The sequence below is a fragment of the Clupea harengus genome, chromosome 12 (genome assembly GCF_900700415.2).
Source record: "Clupea harengus chromosome 12, Ch_v2.0.2, whole genome shotgun sequence".
NCBI classification, from domain to species: domain Eukaryota; kingdom Metazoa; phylum Chordata; class Actinopteri; order Clupeiformes; family Clupeidae; genus Clupea; species Clupea harengus.
The window spans coordinates 13,900,672-13,920,601 of record NC_045163.1 but is presented as its reverse complement, the minus strand read 5'-3'; the positions used below and the strand labels follow the sequence as shown (position 1 = coordinate 13,920,601).

General features: G+C 41.0%; 2 protein-coding genes across 2 annotated transcripts; both read right to left on the bottom strand.

Annotated features, from left to right (window-relative positions):
• Window positions 1–4,806: 4,806 nt before the first annotated feature.
• tmem141 (transmembrane protein 141) lies at window positions 4,807–7,265 on the bottom strand. Its single transcript, XM_012816347.3, has 5 exons — window positions 7,081–7,265; window positions 6,879–6,945; window positions 6,703–6,786; window positions 5,254–5,361; window positions 4,807–5,138 (listed from the first exon to the last, which is right to left on the bottom strand). Exons 1-5 carry the CDS (start codon window positions 7,132–7,134, stop codon window positions 5,077–5,079), a joined length of 375 nt encoding a protein of 124 aa, XP_012671801.1. The 5' UTR covers window positions 7,135–7,265; the 3' UTR covers window positions 4,807–5,076.
• Window positions 7,266–9,765: 2,500 nt separating this feature from the next.
• Window positions 9,766–19,754, bottom strand: LOC116222810. Its single transcript, XM_031577616.2, has 16 exons — window positions 19,703–19,754; window positions 19,378–19,501; window positions 18,337–18,514; window positions 17,685–17,916; window positions 17,117–17,211; window positions 15,906–16,105; window positions 15,144–15,222; window positions 14,726–14,904; window positions 14,035–14,358; window positions 12,761–13,159; window positions 11,770–11,943; window positions 11,340–11,397; window positions 10,832–11,036; window positions 10,579–10,656; window positions 10,352–10,442; window positions 9,766–10,258 (listed from the first exon to the last, which is right to left on the bottom strand). The coding sequence occupies exons 3-16, from the start codon at window positions 18,475–18,477 to the stop codon at window positions 10,180–10,182; spliced, it is 2,334 nt and encodes a 777-aa protein (XP_031433476.1). The 5' UTR covers window positions 18,478–18,514; window positions 19,378–19,501; window positions 19,703–19,754; the 3' UTR covers window positions 9,766–10,179.
• Window positions 19,755–19,930: the final 176 nt, after the last annotated feature.

Sequence of the window (19,930 nt, the reverse complement as noted above, 5' to 3'; positions counted from 1 at the left end):
GTATATACAGTTGGGATTTCTACATCTACCCAGCATGCTTGAATAATGTTCACTCTGAGGAAATTACTTACACAGCAGTAGATATGAAAACGGGTCAAGTATATCTTGGAGAGACCAGCGGAGGCAAATGGCCCTCACCTCATGGTATAACACCTCTGGAATCAACATCACACCATATGGACAAAGGCACACTGGGAAAAGGGTGACAGCATGTTCATATGTGCTTGCCGAGGTGGTCAAGGTGTAGTTAATCATGTGACTTTTGTTCACACCTTTTTAAACGTCGTGTAATGGAACCAATCAGCGTTAAGCCCGAATTATAGATCTGCGTCGGTGTCCGTCCGGACACATAGCCACGCCTTGGCAACACCCTTCCCCGTGGTGGAACGCCCATCCGAGCCCATCCGAGCCCTCCGGAGAGCTGGACGGACACCGACGTGCACCTCTCGATTTTTGTAACTTTTTCGGATACGAACGGATAGCGACGGATACCCCCTTGGCTGTGATTGGTCCGCTAACGAAATCATTTCCTAACGACATCATTTCCGGAATCTCACATTTCCTGTTTCATTCCCTATCTGTTCCTATTCTGTTATAGAGTGTGGATCAGCCGAATATTTCTGTCCGAGCCCGGCCTGCGTCCGACAGAGTAGTGCCCGAGCCAGACAGCCATTCAAATGTATTGTCGGAATCCAACCAGACATAGTCAATGTCTCAACTGTTCATACTAATGACACATTTACGTATGTTTTTTATGAATAGCCTGTAGACCGTCTCACAAGCTTCTTCTAGTTGATTATGAACAAACATAACAGAAGAGGTCTGAAGATATTTCTGAAACACTTATAAGGACGCTCAAATGACCGCGAATTCATAGGAGAGAATACTATCCCATTCTCACAGGAGACATCACAGCAATCGGAGCATATTTGTCAAACGCGATAAAAGATAGCCCTGCTCTGAAATATTCCCATTCCATACTGAATATTCTGTTTAGATCAAAGGTTTGTTTTTCGACACCGTGATATTTCAGATGATGGAACAGTTGAAATGAATGCTCATATACAAAAGCTAACCTTAACGTGAAGTGGAGTTAACTTGCAGCCAACACCATTGCATTACAAACCCTAACACACACACATAATGAGAAAGTAGGCTTATTACACCTGGCGATTATCTCGCCTTTTATCTACCATCTTTGAATAATGTAATTTATAAACACGTCGTTTTAAAGCGCTGTGGCCGTCCTGAAAAGATGTGTCAATAAATGAATTTAATCCATAGAATCCACGTTGACTTCACTACTTATTAAGATATTGTAACAAATCACGGAAGTGTGGAATATTTGTTATGGCTTTTAATTAAACACTAAACACAATACAATGTCAAAATGGCACGGGCTTTATGCCCTGCTACAAGTTATCACGAACAGACTGTGCTACCGTCACACACCTGTATAAACTCCGTCCCAACACAGAACAACGACATGCAATTAGAACAGTAAGGAACATTGTTAAAGAACATCGTTGGGCGCTGCATCATAGACATGTATATATGTCTATGCGCTGCATCACATCGAGAAAAGTATGTGCCCGCCGCACGGCATTATGGGGCGACTATGCCAAGTTAAATATGGAATGTTCAATGCCTTATCGCGCTGACTTGTCCCAGCCCTACCCCAGCCCGACAGCAAGTAAAATATTTAGTCCGAACCCCAATGAGTCAATGTCTCAACTGTTCATACTACTGACACATTTACATACGTTTCTTAAGAATAGCCTGCCTTTATTAAACTCGAGCATCAACAGATGAATGATAAATGCACTGGCTCACACAAACAAGCCCCGTTAAACGCACAAGCGCGCACAAAAGGGATATAAGCATATTGAAATGAATTATTCACATTGCAAGAACGGAATGAAATGGCCTACACATTACACACGCTATGCATCTGATATGCCTAAATAAAACTCACGTTATATGCTACACCAGAAGAGGCGCGAATAAAACAAGTCTTACCATTGAAGATTATCTTTTTTCTTGACACATTCCTTATAAAAGTATCTACATAGTCCAACCATCGATGTTTAATCCATGTTGTGGAGAAAGAGGATGGCATCAATCATATTTCATTAAAGCTTCACACTTCTTACATTGGACATATCAAACAGCCTCATTAGAATCCGCATAGAATATGATGCCATCCGACAGAAATATCTCCATAGGCCTACAGTAAATTTCCCCTCGAGTGTCGTTTTAAACTCTCCAGATGACAGTTTCTTTTTTTTTTAAAACTTTAAGTGCACAAAGTTCGTTATAAAACGATCTACATAGTCCAACAATCGAGGTCTAATCCATTTACATTTAGTCATTTAGCCGACGCTTTTGTACAGGGGAGAAGCATGTGAAGCAAACACGTTTACTTGACTACTTATTAAGATATTTAAATATGGAATGTTCAATGCCTTGACTACTAAGCAGAAATATCTCCATACAGTAGATTCCCCCTCGTTTTGCATCGTTTTAAACTCTCCAGATGACAGTTTATTTTTTAACTTATTCCCTGATACCAGTTTGCCTCCTGTAATCGCGTTGTCACAGCTAGGACATAAAAAAAATCCCCGCACACAAGAAGGCCATTATCCTAAATGTGATTTATTTTAGTCTCAAAAACGAACTTCTCCATCACGTGAGGCAGACACGTTGACTTGACTACTTATTAAGATATTTAAATATGGAATGTTCAATGCCTTATCACGCTTATGTTTGAAAGCCATTGTTTTCAGCTTGCAGGTGCTTTTGCCTCTGGCCCAGTTTGTCGGTTTTGACGTTCATCTCTCTCCCCCAACCATCCAGGTTTAATAAATCCGCGTTGACTACTAAGCAGAAATATCTCCATACAGTAGATTCCCCCTCGTTTTGTATTCTTTTAAACTCTCCAGATGACAGTTTATTTTTAACTTCTTCCCTGATACCAGTTTGCCTCCTGTAATCACGTTGTCGCAGATATTTATTTGCCCAGTCAGCTTGTTGGTCTTGACGTTCAGATGTTGCGCCTAAACTATCATATCGTCTCGTCACATGATCAAATAGAGACTTGACATTGGACAACAGCATACATATTACCCAGCAATCATCATTACAAATCTGAATATGACAAAAAATACCAAAGAAAATGAGATAGTATTAATTTCATTGAATCGTTTTTAATAGTTTCTATAGTGTATGTAAGATAAGCATATCATTTTGTTATAGATTGCTACTATTTTTCACACAAATAATACCTACCATGATGGAGATAAGTTTGCCTTTTCAAGTGAATATATAGCGTTAGACAGACTGAACATTATATTGTAGTGTGTCTCAAAGACCCATGTGACTACACCTGTTGCTATTAATGACGTGACGGCTGGGAGGAGGGAGATACACAATCAACGAATTCTTTCACTCAAAGAGGTCGCGTAGTAGCTCGTCTGTGACCAATAAACCGCTGCTCCACCCACTGTTCTGGCGGTGAATTGTTTTCAACACCCACAGCCGTCGAAGAAGTATAAATCAAAAACAGTACGTCCGAATCCGTCCGAATCTGTTTCCCCGCCCATCCGTAAAACGGACGGACACCGACGCAGATCTATAATTCGGGCTTTACACAGACTAATTTGTCATTGCATCATAAAATGGGAGCACTTTAGTGTGTGTGTGGTGGTGGGGGGGGGATTGTCAGGAGATTTCTGCAACATGGCCACTATTGAAGAGGCAGATAAATGGATCAATCATGAAATCCGTTCATTTGTCTTGCTGGGCTACAGCTCGGCCTGAGTTCATTGTGCACGGCTCCAACCTCATCAGTTCAAAATGTCACACTGCGTCTTGTGTTGTAACTATCACGCGAGGCACGCTCTTGAGTGCATGTCTTTCCTTACTGACACAAATGATAAGAGTGGTCACATGACACTGGGTATACTACAGAGAATGCAGCCTAAAGCGTCATCATCACAGACAGCATTTAAAGCACTAATCACACTGAAGATGGTACATGCTTTCTGAAACAACACAGATAAATAGATAAACAAACAAGCATAAAAGTATGTTTGTTTGTTTGTTTATTTGTTGGTTTACACAATAAAGACAACATAGAGCTGATATGTGCCTACAAGCCCGACTGAAGTATGCTCAACATCCATGGACGGCATTCAGAGGTATAGTACCCACTAGTGGGCCAATATTTAACTACAGTTCAGCTCAGTTTGACAGATTAATAAACACATAACTGTGGATAAAGTGCTTATATGTCAATCTCCTTGGTAAAGGCATGAAAACATAAATGATCTTTGCTTTTTGAAAAAACAGACGTAACTAAAGTTGTAACTATTACAATTTGTATGATATAAATGCCATTATTTACATAGTAATCTACATTACATGAGAACTGTAGCTAAATCTCTGAGTCAAAGCAAAACAAGAAATTCAATCCATAATTTAGGATAAAAAAGGATTAAGGAGGCCTTCACTGAATTACATATTTGGAAGATCAAAAGCTTGCAAAGGTCCAAAACTGAATCTACAGGGAGGAAATCCTCTTTCACATTTCCAGTGAAGTTATCTAATTTCTACTAATCGTAATGTTTCTATTAAGGCGATCATCCAGGATTTTACTCGCTCTCACACACACAGACATTCATATGAGCATGACAGTGTTTTAATAGCATACGTTCAGCTAAAATACAACTTCTGTAAGGCTCAAATGTGACAGTAAAACCACTCACAAACCCTAAGACCAGATATTACCATGAATTAAAGCCTGCATGTTGAAAATGAAACATTTATTAAAGCTGTAACTGTACAAAGCAATAGTTCAAATGTGTATGTTATAATGTGTATGCCCCCACCTGAACATACTGTACATTACTGTCATATTAACAGAACACAGCAGAGTGTTGCCTTGATCAGTCAGTTCAAATAAATTAAGATTTTAATATGTGTTTGTATGTTTGTTTTCTGCTTTTACAGTGAAACTATATACAGATACAGGTCAGAATGTTAAGGTCTGGTGTCTACAGAGTTTGCTGTTGGTGGTTAGTCGATCACATCCCCGTACACTGTGACCTTAGGGTCAGCTGGGGCAGGGGGTTCTTTCTCTGGAAGGAAACAAGACTCAAGTAAGATTCTGTTGGAAATGTGACATGCACATACAGTACATACATACATGCACTCACACACTTTTTTTGTAAAGGGTGCTGGCAGCAAACTCACGTTGAACATTTCTGTCTGGGAAGCTCCCTGTCTCGAGGTACATCCACAGGTCTGTACATTTCTGTGTCTCCCAGCGTGTTACTGCATAGCTGCCAACCGAAGAGGCCACTGTGGTGTCAAATATGTGAAGACAAATCTTGGTGAGACAGGGATGACACCTGTAAGGTTACAGCCTACGTCGCAATGTGCATCACAAGACATAGCAATACATCAAATCAGTTATAACTGACTGGTCCAACAGAAAGAAGGCCAGCTCGACATCTGACTTGCATCCTTTCATCTCTTTTAGCTCTCGCCAATGACTAAAAGCCAGAGACTGACTCTTGTTTAGTCTCTTGCTCAGTTACTCTCTATGTTTCTCTTCATCGCTTCCTTTGACACCGTCTTCCTCAGTTTCTTCGTAACCTCTGCCATGATGTCCATACAGTAGAATACTGTGCTAGCTTCTTATAGCTAGCCGAAGGGTTTAGTTGTTGTGTGAGGTGGTGCCATAAAGCATTACATAGTTCTTGCGAGAGGTGTTGCGCCCTGTCGACCAAAGTTACATATACCATACCAGGTATGTTACATATACAATACCAGGCAATACAGGCGTCCTGTGACAATGGCATAGACGCCATTCTCCGTATTAGTCAGTGTACTGCCAAAATGATTTTGAAGCTGTTATTTTAAAGTAAAATTGTTAAATACTGTCGCTATAATGTGTGTGACGGACCGAGCCTCGGTTGCCGTCAAAAATGTGGGTTTGGCCCAAAAGCTCAGAGACAGAGTGAGGGTTCAAATATAAAGTTTTAATGGGGTTCAAAATACCCAGGAGAACTGCTAAGCCTCTCAAATGAACAGAGGACAAAAAGCAGCAGTCTCCATGAAGATCACCTGCTCAGCCTCTAAATGGGGTAGAGGACACCATGCAGCAGTACGAATCTCTATTACAATACCTGCTAGGCCTCTAAATGATGTAGAGGACAAAAATCAGCAGTAACCTAAGGGTCCACATAAATGCACATGCCTGACCAGACTTGACTAACTGACAGAACAATGAACATATATACACCTGGCAGCCAGCACCATTTTTACACACGGGGGGTAGACACAAACACTAAACAATACACAATGACAAGACAGACCCCGAGACACAAACATAGCATTTCTTCACAATCATAAAACAAAGAGAAAGCTATGTAATAAAATAATGTTCGAAAGGTTTGTAAAACCAACCACTTTATCCAGGTGGCCTGGCCCAGACCATTTTCCGTGTCCCCTCTGCCAGTCTAAACAATTAGCGGTGTCCATGAGGTGGATCCAATTGTAATCAGTGGTATGATTGTTTGTGTGTGCAAACCATGTCTGTTTGGGTGCGCTAGTGGGTGCAAATATGGGGCAGAAGTGTGCGGTCGCACCACGACCGTCACAATGTGGTAGATGTGGATGTATTGGAATTGCACTCACCTAATGACACTAACAGGTTCCACTGAAAAGGGTACGGGAGCTTTTTTTGCACAACTCTTTGAATGAAAAATAGAGCGCCGGTGCCTGAAATGCAGAGAGGATAACAATTACTACATCTATATAACTTATTATTCTGTACAGTAGCTGTCATGTAAGACAACAGGAATTCAATTTACCTACAATAAAACTACCAGTTCCCTTCATGAAGGCATAGGACTGGCAAGCAGCATACTGTTGTAAGCCCTGAAGAGAAATTGTGTGCAGTATTAGAGACAACGCTGATGCTGACGGCTGAATGCTGCACACCGGTTAACGTTTCATTGCAGTTGCCTACATAAAGATAAGTTCCACAATGTTTCCATTTTACACTTCACTCACCGGATGCTTTGCTGCAATCGCGTCATCGACCTTTGTGAGCCCGATATTAACCATAATAACAGATATAGAGGGGAGAAACAGCAACAACAAACGGTTAACCTTCAGATGGAGATATTAGTTCAGTCCTCAGCGTGGTTGTCTGTTGTTATCTAACTTGTAACTTCCGCGTAAACAATCAAAGAAGCTATACAAGAGTGTTTGTTAGTGTTCCCCTCCTCTTAAAATCTACTCACGACCCCAAGCGGACTGGATTTGAAAGTGCAAGTATTTGACAAATCATCTTTCTACATACCTCAACACCGCGTTGTATTGTTAAGTCGGACCTGTCTTTACATTCTCGCTTAACTGCCCTGCTATTGTTTCTGACATTACATGTGACAGGGCAACAGCCGAGTGATTCTTTTCCAAATTGAAACTGATTAAGACCTACCTGAGCAGCATGGGGCAGGAGAGGCTGAATGGGCTGGCTATCCTGTCCATTGAAAGAGCAAATCATGCATCACCACTTTTATGTTTGAAAGGCGTAGTTCGGCAAGTGTACTGTGCCTCTGGCTGTGCTCAGTCAACTTGTAGGCCAGGCAAAGTAACCCATTTTGGAGCCAAAAATAGAATTAATTGTAAAATAATTTTTTCAGCATAGATCATTTCTATGAGGTGTCCAGAACAACATACTAAAAGTCCTAAGAAATCCTAGTTGAGGAAAAATGTTTAATTCTCATCAATCTGAGCTGTGTGCTAATAATGCATGGCAAAAATACACCTCAAAAATGTAATTTTTTCCTTTACTCCTATCAAAATAAAACTTTACACAATGAAAGTACCCATGAAAAGTAAATTTTTTTGTATTACAAGTTTCTTTGAAAATGAATTGTAATATGCAAATGAGCTATACACTAATCGAATATGCCCAAAATACACCCAAATAGGCTTAATTTTTTCCTTCACTCCTACCACGATACAACTTTACATAGTAAAAGTATACATGAAAAGTAACTTTTTGTGTATTACAAGTTTCTCTTGAAATGAATTTGAATATGCACATGAGCGTCACACTTATTGAATATGTCCTAATTGCATAGGCAGAAAAACCATACCCCTGGCAGGTACTACCAAGCCAGGCAGTTTTCAGGTTAGAGGCCAGTCTAAAAGCAGCATTGCCATCTCCCATTGGCAGTAGGATGATTGGATGAAGATTGGGCCGATGTATTTGTCAGAATGGTGTTTCTGCCTATGGACATATTCATTAAGTGTGGAGCTCATGTGCATATTCAAATTCATTTCAAAAGAAACTTGTAATACAAAACGTTTTAATTTTCATGGGTACTTTCATTGTGTAAAGTCTCATTTTGATAGGAGTAAAGGAAAAAATTACATTTTTGAGGTGTATTTTTGCCATGCATTATTAGCACACATCTCAGATTGACATATTTCCTCAAATAGGATGTCTTAGGACTTTTAGTATGTTGTTCTGGACACCTCATAGAAATGATCTATGCTGAAAAAAAATATTTTACAATTAGTCTGTCGTAAAACGCTACTTTGCCTGGACTATTGTAGGTCTTGACGTTCAGATTCTGCGCTTAAACTAGCTATATTGTATCGTCTCGTCACATGATCAAATAGAGACTTGACATTGGCGAACAAGATACATATTACCCAGCAATCATCATTGCATATCTGTATATGACAAAAATAACCAATTAAATAAGAAATTATTCATTTAATTGAATCGGCTTTTTAATAGTTTCTATAGTGTAGGCTATGTATGATAAGCATATCATTGTGTTATAGATTGCTACTGACGATTTCCCCCTAAAAATTATGAAAACCATGACAGAGACATGGCATAAGGTATCTTAGGTGGTCCATAGAAAATTATCCTTGATCACTGTCGCATTGAACTAGCGACACTATGTAATCCATGTGATCGAAAAAAAGCTGGCTGCATTGTCTATAGTTACCCCCCTGGCGCACATGCACATTTTCTAACACAGCACAGGTACGCTCAATTAAAGCCATTAGCAAATTAACAAAATACACCTTTTTCAACCACAAATAAGAGATACATAACAGCGACTTCACGCAGAGGCTCTGGTTTGGGGGCCCCTTGAGCTCATGGGCCCCTGGGCCTGGGCCCGTTCGTTAATCCATCCCTGGGACTGAGGACCACTTAAATCAAGAACTGTAACATGACGAATAGCGATCTTCAAGAGCTTAACAAATGTAGTTAGACATGAGTTTTCAAACCTCTATGTGCACATATGTAATGTAAGTGAATTGGACGCAATTAAATAACTATATTATAAAAAATGATATGCAAACTTATAAAGGGAATTAGGCCTACCCATTTAATACAATAACAATTAGCCTTAATTTATTTAAGTTTGTTATTCGTTTAGTTATAAACTTTACTTTAAATGTACTATAAAACTTTACTAATACATATTCCTTGTTTCTGCCAAGTCCAAGATAGGCTATATGTACACTGGCTTTTAGTGAAGACAGTGGAAGTCGTTCCCTATTTAAAGAATTTGTGTTAGCAGTAGTTGAGGGTTAAAACTTGTTGACCAATATATTTACCATTTATTGTAGATAACTGAAAGCTGTGTTAACTGCTGATTTTGGACAACACATTAAATGTACTAGACAAACATTAAATCCATGTATTTATATAAAGGTATCAATGGTGGTGTTGCACAAGGAGACACAAACAGACAACATGCAGTGTCAACCAGCCAATCATAAGACACCTGAATTCCAATAAAACACTGTGGATTTACACACATATCAAACACATACACAATAACTTACACATCTGCTTGCCTACCTCTGATTTAATTTCTACCACACATATAAACCGGACTAACAACACACATGAACACGGCAACTATATAAATCTGGGACAGCCACTGAGGTTGGTGGGGTTGTCTCTGTAGTTGTCAGCATAATTTTGTTTTATATATTATATACTGTATAATAAATACTGAAAACTACTGATATTAGCACATCTCCTTCCCCTCTGCATCCTGCCTGTCTGGTTTAAAAAATATATGCTGGCAGTCCCTGGTTTTCCTTTGATCTCAGTCAGATTCAGTGGGTTTAAATGCTGGCCATTCTCAGAGCAGTGTGGTTGTGCCTGCCTCTGACCTCGCTGTGTGCTCTGGATCCCGTCACAAGTCTGTTAGGAGGTAATTAGGGTTTAAAAGATGTCAGTTTAGGCAAGAAACTGATAACAGTAGTCTGTACATGAGAAATAAATGCCATGCCATACCTGCTTCGAAGAACCCTGTTAGAATGGTGCCCAGTCCAATCCGGGTCAGACCAAGAATAACTAACCGGCTGGATGGACCTCAGTCTGCCTGCTGGAGACATGGACACAAACAGTAACAATAACCTTACACACTGCTTCAGATACTCAGAGAGGTGCCTCACAAGATTGATAGCCTACTCCTCAAGCCAAATCCTGGAAATGGCATACAGTATGATACTGATACTCACAGGGATGAGGACTGATAAGTGGTAATCTCCCCCTGTTTTCTGAGCCTCTTTTTGTAGCAGTCCACTGCAGTAAGGTCCCTGGAACAAATATCTTATTTTCATTTTCATATAAAGTAACAACAACAACAGCTTCAGAAAGAAGAAGAGGAGAAGGTGGAAGAAGAGGAAGACATTATAAAAAATAATGTCAAAATTAAACATTCAACAAAAAATAGACACACAGAATGGTCCTCCAGCTTAGTTGAACTCCTACCTGGAGTGATTTTGGCTGTAATAAGAGCACTATCCAGCAGTGATGGCTGAGCCCACAGGTTGACCTCTCTTTGACCTGTCTTTGAGGGTAGGAGTAAGGGGGGTCTTAGGGGCACCATCACGGGGCACTCTTCTACTTCAGCACCCATCTCACTCCTCTCCAGGAAAGCCCTCACATCAAACCCACTCACAAGCCCCGGCGTGATCTAAGATAAGAGGTGTGGGAGATGTAACAAAAATGGGTTTTTCTAGACCAAAATAAAGATAAATGTGGAAGGAATGGGGAAAAAGTGAAAAGGAGTTTTCTACACATTTGTATACAGGTAATAGTTTTTCATGGGCAGGGAAATATACACAAATACAATCAAATGTTTGAAGCTATATGCATAGAAAGCACATTGATATTGGGAAATATTGTATTTTCATAATTGATATAGGTTAAGCACTTTTGTAATTGGGCGTGAGAAACCATCCTAATCTGTGTAGATTTCCACATGGTGCAACAGTACCTGGTTTGCCTTTTGTGTGCTCCGACAGCCCAGCTCCGGCTCGGCTGGTGGGAAGCGCCTGGTGAGAGTAATAAAAGTCTCTAATAACTCAGCACTGACTTTAACAAGCAAGAGCCTCACCTCCCTCTTTAAGACCATACTATGGCAACAGCTGGTTTGGAAAATTCAACAAACAAAATAAAAAGCCATATATTTCAAAATGTATTTATTCTAACAAACCTATAATAAAATATCAAACCTATGCTAAGATATCAAAAGACAAAGCTTTATGTGTGTATTGCTTTGGGAATAAACCTTTTCTGTGTTGTTCTGAGTCACCTCAGCAAATAGATTCCATAGTCCTAAACTGATTAAATCTGTCCTTGTTACAATGTACACCCAGCACACAGTATTTCATATGTTAGAACAGGTTTATTTGCTGTAGACAAACCTGTGTCCGTCTCGGATGTGGGTTCCCTGCCGGTGACGATAGCTAGTGAGGTGGACCTTGGGCAGATGTTTAGGTGGTGAGTGTGACTTCTCCCTGACCTCGTTGACCTCGCGGGCTGGTGGAGAAGGGGCGGCCATCTGAGTGGGGGTGTGGCGGTTGGGTGAGTACAGACATCTGAGACAGGAGACAGATGGGGGGCGGGAGACGTTTACAACGCTGGTCACCAGACCACCACTGAGTAACAAAAACAAGTCGGCCACAGGAGTACGTCGGAGGAGAAGGTCTTTCAGTGCATTTACTGTGAAAACAATCCCTTGATAAAGACTGTTAAGGTTTTTTGGTCAAACCTTTGTCTGTGTGAATGAAAGAAACAGTGTGTAGTTTTTAGGGAACTCTTTAACTTCTTTAGGGAATAAAGTATTCATAAGTATGTTTTCATTAGTGTATAATCACACGTAACTATGGAGTCATTGTGTTTTCATTAGCCTAGAATGAGCCCTCCATATCCTACATAGGGAGAGGGTCCTCTATCATAAACTCCCCCATGTTCCTATAGAAGCCCAAAACAGATAAAACAAACACTGCCTCTACAAAGAGCCTTTCACGTTTTACATTAAAGAGGCAGCTTGGCCAGAAGAAGAAAGAATAGGAATCAGTAGTTGCTGGTGATGGCTATCAAGTTTGAGAACCCACATTTTGTGAAATGGAGGATCATTATTTATCACAAGAAAGGGCAAGGGAGCATGAATTCTTGTCGTCAAAGAAGCAAACACGTAAAGCAAAACAAAATCTGGACAGGCGTTGGTAGAAAACACAGAGAAACATTTGGTGTTTCCCAGATGGAAATCGCTGATGACAAAAGTAACGCAGAATTTGCCTGTGCAGTGCCTATCTAAAAGCAAGAAATATTTTATACTTGCTCTATTTTTATATAAAAAACTGCAATTAAGTTGTTTTTTATTGCCTTTTCTACTGTGCACAGGAACCTTACCTGTGTGTGTGCTGGTACTCATCTCGTGCAGTCCTCTTAGTGACTGGCCGGCCCTCACGGCGCCCCCTGGAGGTGATGGCTGTGACAGTGCAGGTGTAAGCCGTGTTGGCAGCCAGCCTTCGGGCCGTGTGCACCCGCTCCGTGCCCAGGTAGGCCACATCGCCGTTCATCCGCAGCTCGTAGTTAAACAGTCGCCCCAGAGGGACCAGCGGAGTTCCCCAGCTGATGTGCAGCTCGTGCCGGCCAAGCACCACCACCATCAGCCTGCTGGGAGCATGGTCTTGGATGTCAGCTGTGCTGACCTCCACTTCCGTAAAGGGTCCGGTAATGTCTGCCAGCCCCACTGCACATACACGTAACCAGTACTGGGTGGAGGGAGACAGCCCACTCACTATCACCCTTATGGAGAAGGGAAGGTATGAAAGTCAGGACTCAGGAAAAAAAACAGAGAAAGAATGTTAGAGAGGTAGAAGGTAGGGCTGAACGATTTGGGAAAATAATGTAATTGCGATTTATTTCCCTCAATATTGCGATTGCGATTTAATATGCGATTTTTTTATTTTATCCAAAAAATTTTCCCAACAAATCGTAATGAATGATTTAAATATGACCAACACAATATTAGATATATTTAGTGTAAAATATTATTATTTAATTTTTTTATTTAACGGCTCATTACAGAATCAAGAACAACAAATCGGTGGCTGTGCCACATTGCATTTAAGTAAATTAAACAAAGTCATTGTAAGAATAAACACAAGGCATGCACTTTTTAAACACTGTGTGCAAAATGTACCATCTTAAGAAAAAAAAAATTAGACCACATTTTTAATCGCGAACGTTGCGGTTAGAAAATTGCGTTCTATCATATCGCGATTAAATCGCAAATGCAATTAATCGTTCAGCCCTAGTAGAAGGATGTCCAGATTGTTGATATTGTATATACATTTAACAGCACACATTCCTCGCTCCTTGTGATGTGCTATAATGGCCTCTTAGGCAATCTTTTCAGCAAAAGTCCAGTTTGGCTACAAGGTTTCGTTCAAACCAAACTAGCTAATTTTACATTCTGATGTCATAAAAATGCTCTGAGAAAAACAAATGTCTCCTGGCTGACTCACACAAATGTTCAAGCAGTTTACAAACAAGTAAAAAACCATGAATGTGACATATTTCAGTCAGGTTGTGCAAAGCACTTGCTCATTCGCTTAATTATGTAGTTTTGTGCATAAATCCTGAAGCTGAGGAGTCCTTCCATTTTAAATGAGACTCACCCAGGTCCAGTGATAGTGTCTACCAGTGTGTCCCCACGGTAGATGTGGTACCCTTTTGGTTTCAGCTCTCCCTCAGGACCTGCCCAGCTCAGCCGCACTTGTGTGGCTGTGCAGCCAATCACGCGTAGCTCCCGTGGAGGACCCAGCCTCAGTCCCACCCTCTCTGCCTCTGCGGCCACTGCCTCACTGAGAGGACTGACGTCCCCGTCGGAGGTTGACTGACTGAGTCGCAGTGAAAGTGGTTCTCCAGATAGAAGGGTTGAGGATGGGATGGTCACGTTACACAGAGGGCCACGGTAGAGCACTGTATCATTGTCCTGGAGGCTGGGAGTAGACATACAGGGAGGTTCATTCAACAAGGTTCATCTCTGTGTTGTATTGAATAAATGGATCATAATAGGTTTTCCCAACCAATTCAGATTCATTAACACTACACACTTGTCTTTCTCCTGCACTCCATGTACAGTACATTATACAAATGTAATCAATATGTGTCAATCAATAATCAATGTGTAATCAGTTTCAACATTTAATTACATGCCATCCTTTAACTATCCCGAGTGTCTACATTCAATTTGAGGAGTTACATCATGTCATGTCAAGTCAAGTCTTGTGTTCAAAATATCAGCTGACTTACAGGAAAAAGGATAGTGAACCTTTGCTTAAGTACAGATCTCTCCAACCATCTCACCAGTAAGACACTTCCAGGCCACTCTCTGGGGCACACCTCTCCCAGGACACCCGGCACGTCCCCGGTGGCAGCCGGCGAACGCTCACGGGAGCAGGCTTAGGGAGGCGCTGCAACCTCCTCAGGCAAGCATTCACCTCCTCCTGGAGCTCCAGCCCCGAGGAGGCAGAGAGGGACAAGGCCTTAGATGGGGAAATGTAAATGTAAAAAAGAGCCAGGATGTCTTACAAGATTCTAGAGGGGCAGCTAATTATTAACTAGTAACGTTCCCCTAAACCAACACAACGATAAATACACCTGATGGATTCATATTACCCATGACCCATCTTTTATCCTCTTCATAGATTTTGCACACATAAAAGCCTTATTTATTTGATCACATATATTTACAAGGATATACTGTATGTGGAAACAGAAGAACCTGTAAGCGTCTCTCCAAAAGGCGGTGGTCTCTCACTCTCACAACTCCTTTGGGCCACGAGACGAGCACTTTAATAGTCCTGAGAACAGGGAACAGAGCATGGGGAAGATACATTAACATGTTTAGTTCAAAGTACGTAACTGAACAAAAAAAGAACCTTCAACAATCACACTCACCTTCAGAACTATATTTAAGTTAAACATAAAAGCCAAAAGGCCACTAAAAGCTGTATTTCTATGTATCCTATTAAAAATAAATCCTCTCTATCTTACTAAAGCATGCATAGTTATTCATTACAGGCATGCATGAGCATCAGCAAAAATTGAGTTTTGAATACATCACTGTAAAAAACTACAGTGATAATGCATGGGATGTGCTAAAGCCTGGAACAGCATTCCCTTTAATGTCAGAGCTGCTCCCTCCTTGGGTACGTTTAAGTTCCAAAGTCTTAAGTCTTAAAAACGCATTTTTATACGCTTGCCTGGTGTCTGAATGGTATATTATTGGTCCGCTGAATTACTTTCACTACATTTTGTTAATTAATTCAGATTTATATAAACTTTTGTGCTTGTGCATTCATTCATTTCTATTGTATTACTATAATTTAACCTGTTTTTTTCTGATGTTTATTGATTTATAATTTTTTTTGTTTTGTTGTATTTATTGAAAATGTCCTGTACTTATCCTGTAAAGCACTTTGGATTCTAGTCAGAGAGGTGCTGTATAAATTAAATTATTATTTTCACTGTTTAAGTCACCTACATAGCTGCAAACCAAGTGCTGTCGTGCTCCTCTCTCTGTAACAGCTGCAGGAGGCCATCCAGCAGCTTGGGAAACGAGGGGCTGTCCAGGACCAAGGCATGCCCGTCTTCCTCAGTTGCCAGGCAACTCAGTGCAAAGCAGGCCGTCTGTCCCGCCTCTGGGCCCGCCCCCGTGCACAATAGGGCCTGCAGACTGCTGACCTGGAGGGATCAGCAGAAAAGGGCCTCATCGTCCACTTCAACTGACCAGAGTACGGCTCAAAACAATAGGGAGTTTTCCCCAATGAGGTATGGCATGGCATTCCTCAAAACTGTCAAAACCACACCTCTGTATGTACTGAAGTTCATCACTCTCCAGTTTAGTTTGCTGGCACTTTGTGGACTGTCAAACAGTAACTCATTCAATAGAGATTCTTACCTATTTTGGCCCAGGTCAAAATAACCTCAGAAATAACCTCAGAGACCACCTCACAATACATGTAATGTAAACAATGTAAAACGTAGTTTTCTTATGTGGACTTGTATGCCTGTGTATTGAAAATATGACAAACATACGTATGTGACTGATATGCACATATGATACATCAGTACAACAAACTAAAAATACTTCACACAACTTTGGCTTGTCCCTGAAATGATCTGTCTGCCAGACAGTCCCTGCTGATTGTGCCACAGCTGGAGGATACACTCAGACGGACAAATCCAGCCCCTCTCACAAGGGGAGGGGAAAAGCTTGGTTTTGATCCATGTACTAAAGGTGTCAAAAGCCAAGTCTTCATCACGTTGGAAAACACCAGGGAGAGAGGTTTGGTCAGCCTCTATAAACCCATGTCACTCAGACTTGTTAAAAGTACACTCCCAGGAGCATATACAAAGACCAGGAATATATATTTTATATTTAACATTAATTGAAAATACAATGGTAATAAACTAAAAATGTGCAAAACATTACTACTTTGAATACGGCCATATATTTTTGTACGTTTACATTATTGTGTATCAACTCAAACTAAAATGTTACGCAGACCCTAGGTTTTTCTCTAAACATGTCTCACTGATTTCCCATTCTCTAGTCTAGACTTTCAAAATATTCTGGACATGAATGGCTGTTACACCTGCAACAAAACCAACTAATGTCACTTGTGTTCGTAATAATCTCTCAGCTCATGCTTCTTTGATGTCTGGTAGTGAGAGTGTGAGCATCTGTCTCACCAGCTGATGTTCTCTGGCCTGTGCCAAGATGAGACTCCTGCCCTGCTCGCTCTCACACAGGCGTCCCACTGCAAAGGCTGCATTCATGGCTGTGTCTGCAAATACATCAGGCAAAATAAGAAATTTGATAAAAAAGATAAGATTCTTAACAAAGTATCACGTCAATACATAACTTCTTTCCTGAAATTCACTACAAGGTGTCAACGTTATGACTTTGGTCATAAAGAGTAAAACCAATGTGCTGCCTTATCCAGCTACATTTCACAACATTGTCTTTGTATAGGCCACTGAGTAAATGCTTGAACATAATGGTCTAAAAGGAGTTTATTTCTTAGTGCCACATTGTGCAATGAAACCTAGTGTCTTAAAAACATTTTAAGAAAACATTTTCAACACTGTTATTGAAGCACCCCACCCCAAACACACACACCTTATTATATAGAATTCAGTGAACAGATAATTTCAAGTTTAATTGCATAAGGACATTTACATAATGACTACCTATTTTTTTATTAACACTAGCTACACAAGAGAGTTGTGGGAGTTGTAGTACTTTATGCAAACCCACCTGTGTCACTATGTGCCAGGCACCTCGCCAGGCGACTCAGAGTCCTGGTGGCCGCGGGGTGGCCCAACAGGCTCTGGCAGGCCTCCTCGCACAGGGACAGCCGGGCAAGGATCAGAGCAGCTGAGTTGACCGTGCTCTCGCTGGCGTGACCCAGCAGGTGAGACAGGCTCTCCAGAACCTGTGTGAAGACCGGCTGGCTCAGCAGCCACTGACGGCCCTCTGAGCTCTCAACCTGGTGGACAAGCATCATTAGATCACACAGGCTAGGGTATCACAGGAGATTGTAGTGTATTGGCAGACTTGTGGGGCTCACACATGAATTTGGTATTTTGTGACAAGAGGCTGGACAGAACTGGTTTTAGTTTTAATAGACTGTGCGGAGAGCTGACAGTAACAAGGCTAACTCACTGCCTGTAAAAATAGCTTCACGAAACTAGTGTGCTGAGGATCTAAAAGACCGGGAGAGTGGTAAATAGTTCCTTAATTCAGGCTATCAGTGAAGTCACGTTAACGTTATTTATTAGGCGAGCAACACTGGAACACCAAAGTCTATGACACGGCGGAGGAAAACCTCCTTCCCACTTTACAGAAGTTTCTCATTATGCATGCACTTAAGTAAACATTCAGTGATATGTAAATGTATCTACATTACCAAAGAGGCTATTGCCCCAGCAGAATTCATGATGGTGTCTGGATCATCTTTGGTCAGGAGCTGTCCCAAGACGGCCACCAAACTGTCATTGTTTTCGTGACTGCATTCTCTCAGAGTCCGCCCAATAGCCTCACTCTCCATCAGAACCCCAAACAGGTAGGCCGTGCTGCTGCATAGCCTGCATATAGTTATAAACATAACCTTATCTTTGAGCCTTATCTCAACTGTGTACAAAAAACATTAAGAAAACAGTTTAATAGAAGTGGAACATTCACAGCTAGACGTTTTTTACTAATCAGCAAACCGTGTAACTAACCAACTGTGGAACCAGGATAATTTACTATGCTGTGGGACCTGAGCAACATCCCATACACTTATTCCAACCCTTACTGGCTCACTGTAGCACAACCACCATGCTTATGATGTGATAGTCCTGGCCATAGTTCAGCTACTAGTCCCAGCTACCATGGAAACCCCCCCACACACACATGCTCCTAACAGGATGTATAGCTTTACAGTTTTAACACCTTTTCCTGGTCTTTCTTCCTGTGCTAAAAAAACTACCTGAACATACCTTTCAATAAATATAAGTGGCGACCCTTATCATGACCTGGAAAAGCTCCATTATATAATTACACTCCATTAAGGGACAACAATGAAATGCTTTATTTGGCCATTTGTTAATGCACTCTGGCACTCGCGTCAATTATGATGTTTGGTCTCACAGAGAAATTACACTCTGCTGGCCTAAGGTATTTTGGCACTATAATGTAATAATTTCAGCCATCTGCTCTCTTTGTTTAAAACCTTATGCAACGGGTTTACTCATAAATGTCACCTAATTGAAATGCCCTCCCACACAACAGTTGTTTATACTGTACTGCAAGACATGCCATTCTTGTTCCTGCAGTTACCATATCAGAGTGCTTTCACTGCCTGTTTTCTCTTGTTCATGTCGATCAATTAAGAAATCATCTTCACAAAATAAAACGCGTTGTCACTAAAAGTTTTTTTCAGGACACATCTCTCGCTTATACCCACCAGTGGTCTGATGAACAGAGTAACTGTGTGAGCACACGAATACAGTCCTCTTTCTTCTCTGCCTGTAGAATCTGTTCCACCAGACACTGCTTGCTCCCTTGGGCCAAGACGGTCAAAACTTCCACTGCACTCCGCACATGAGTAAGCTCAGAACACAGAAGATAGTCCAACACATTGTCTTTGCCACATGGCGCTAGGCAGCAGGCCATGAACGTGCTTTGAAACTAAGGACCTAAGGATTACGTACTGCACACAAACACAACTATGATTTTAATGATGTCATTAATTAGATAGCAGAAGTGTATAAAATCGTAAAGTGAATTACCCTTAAGAGCAATGTGTAGCCTACGAACCGTTACCGAAATATGCACGTCCAGTTTATATTTTCTTGAAGAGTGCAAAATGTTCCAATGAATTCCATTGAAGAAATTCGGGAAATCTCATCCGATGCGAATGAAAGCATTATACGACCTTGCGCTATCGTCGGGTGGATTCTAACGCTAACATTCGTCGGTAGATATTCATATAAAGATTATAGTCCTAGGTTTTAATC

What these genes read in the sequence shown, in the direction of transcription:
- tmem141 (XM_012816347.3), bottom strand. Translation starts at nt 7,134, where the DNA reads ATGGTTAATATCGGGCTCACAAAGGTCGATGACGCGATTGCAGCAAAG. An exon ending in AACTGGTAGTTTTATTGTAG is followed by an intron (nt 6,787 to 6,878) that starts GTAAATTGAATT and finishes TCTGCATTTCAG; the next exon opens with GCACCGGCGCTCTATTTTTC. An exon ending in CCCAGACAGAAATGTTCAAC is followed by an intron (nt 5,139 to 5,253) that starts GTGAGTTTGCTG and finishes GTTTCCTTCCAG; the next exon opens with AGAAAGAACCCCCTGCCCCA.
- LOC116222810 (XM_031577616.2), bottom strand. Translation starts at nt 18,477, where the DNA reads ATGGAGAGTGAGGCTATTGGGCGGACTCTGAGAGAATGCAGTCACGAA. An exon ending in AGCACTTGGTTTGCAGCTAT is followed by an intron (nt 15,223 to 15,905) that starts GTAGGTGACTTA and finishes CCCTGTTCTCAG; the next exon opens with GACTATTAAAGTGCTCGTCT. An exon ending in TACAGCCAAAATCACTCCAG is followed by an intron (nt 10,657 to 10,831) that starts GTAGGAGTTCAA and finishes TATTTGTTCCAG; the next exon opens with GGACCTTACTGCAGTGGACT.